The sequence below is a fragment of the Rhipicephalus sanguineus genome, chromosome 5, assembly GCF_013339695.2.
Source record: "Rhipicephalus sanguineus isolate Rsan-2018 chromosome 5, BIME_Rsan_1.4, whole genome shotgun sequence".
NCBI classification, from domain to species: domain Eukaryota; kingdom Metazoa; phylum Arthropoda; class Arachnida; order Ixodida; family Ixodidae; genus Rhipicephalus; species Rhipicephalus sanguineus.
The window spans coordinates 135,779,201-135,781,125 of record NC_051180.1 but is presented as its reverse complement, the minus strand read 5'-3'; the positions used below and the strand labels follow the sequence as shown (position 1 = coordinate 135,781,125).

The 1,925-nt window shown below is 52.9% G+C and overlaps 1 protein-coding gene across 1 annotated transcript; it reads right to left on the bottom strand.

Moving 5' to 3' along the window:
* Positions 1 to 451: 451 nt before the first annotated feature.
* LOC119394984 (putative nuclease HARBI1) lies at positions 452 to 1,521 on the bottom strand (the record flags this gene model as incomplete). Its single annotated transcript, XM_037662280.2, has 3 exons — positions 1,300 to 1,521; positions 1,050 to 1,191; positions 452 to 762 (listed from the first exon to the last, which is right to left on the bottom strand). Coding segments are annotated over exons 1-3 (492 nt in total), but the record flags the coding sequence as incomplete, so codon positions are not given.
* Between the last annotated feature and the right edge of the window lie 404 nt (positions 1,522 to 1,925).

Sequence of the window (1,925 nt, the reverse complement as noted above, 5' to 3'; positions counted from 1 at the left end):
TCAGCAGCAAGCTTAACACATGAAATGTTGTATGGATATGACCACGCTCCAGTGCAGTGTATGTTCATACTTTTGTTTTACACTGGCTTTTCTGCAAGAATGCATATGTTCTCTTTTCATCACAATTCTTGTACCATGCCTGAAAGAGGTCACACATCAACGCAGTAATAATATGTGTAAATCAATTATTTGACATCTCTTAAATACACACTACTCCAACTGCTGCATTACGCATCTACCAACGATGCTGTTGGCGTCGCAACCGCCGGCGCACCCTCCTCAAGTACTCGTAGTGCTGCGCACGGGTGGTGCCAAAGCGCGCAATGACACCGTCCCGTACTGCGCGCCCTCTTAAATAATAGCTTCTTGTGGCCCTGTTTCGGGTCAAACCCTGTTGGATGGGGGACCCGTTAGAATCTTCGCTGCTGGTGCTGCTGCTGCTGCTGCTGCTGCTGCTGCTGCTGCTGAAAAAGTCTTCAATGCCTTCAAACTCATCAACCGGCTCAGTGGCACCCTCACCTAAGCATAGATTATGAAGGGAAGCACATGCTGCAATAATGTCAGCAGCACGCTCTGGCTCGTGGTGGAGGGTGCGGTAACGCTGCAAGCACCGGAAGCGGGCTTTAAGCATGCCAATGCACCGCTCCACAATGGAGCGCATGGTGATGTGCTCAGCGTTGAACCTGCCTTCGGCACTGTGCACGGAAGGATCACCAGAGACCGGGATGAGGAGCCACGGCTCCAATGGGTAGCCACTGTCACCTGCACAAAGACGGAAATAGTGTACTATGCTACGTATACCCATGTAGCATAACGTTAGTAGTCAACATCAGAGGCCATAATGTTACATCACTGCTGCAACAATTGTCGAGACCCTTAGTGCAGTGCTCTATTCATTTGTTCTGATCACTTGGGCCACATCCTTCTAAAAAGAAGTCGCACAGTGATTGCACTACTACTTTTTTTTTTTAAACCTTCGGGCAGGACCCAGGGGGGTCTCAAAATTTTTTAACACAACTTCTCCCGTGAGGAAAACGTTTTAATCTCACCAAGCAGGTATTCGCCTGGCTCTGCAATGCGCCCCGCCAGGAACCGTCGGCGCAGCCAGGTCGTCTGCCAGACGAACGAGTCATGGTCTGACCCCGGTCGCATAGGGTCGATGGCCAGGATCCGCATCGCCGCATCGCAGATCTGGGAAAGCGTGCGCGGCGAAAGCCCATTGTTAGCAAGCAAACACAACAAAAGATGCCGGCGCGGGCGCAGTAAAACGAAAGGCAAACAAGTCGGAGGTTAACTCACGATCATAACGTTGAGGGCGTAGAAGTGCTTCCTGCACATGAACGAAGCCTTGCGGGGTCCCTTGGGCGCCTTGATGCCGATGAGGGTGCCGTCGATGCAGCCGATCACTCCCGGAATGGCGCCGAGCCGAAGGAAGCCTTCTTTCACGGCCGCCTTTTCTTCGGTCGTCGTCGGGAAGCGCACCCACCCATTTTGCGCGCCCACTTTCACTATAGCTTGAGCGACGCGTTTGACGCATTCGCTCACAGTCGATTGCGCCATGTCAATCGTCGTCTCGCTCCCGACGGAACCTTGGAAGCTCCCGGTCGCAAAGAAGCGCAGCGCACACAACACCTTTTGTTCCACTGAGAGCCGCGTCGCTCGCACCCCTTCCAGTTCCTCGGCCAGTTGACCACACAACCATCGCACAGTTTCCTTCGAGAGTCGAAAATGCCGCCGAAATTCGTCATCTGTCATGTCAAACGCATCGTCGGGCTCGCGTTGTTGTCGCCGGCGTCGCATGAGCGCAACCGCCATCCCGATCAGCGGAGCCGCCATTTTCGATGCCTTTCCAAACGACCCGCTCTCTGGCGATGCTAAAAATTATGCCTTTTCTCTCTGCATAATGAGTGTGTAAACGTCATTTT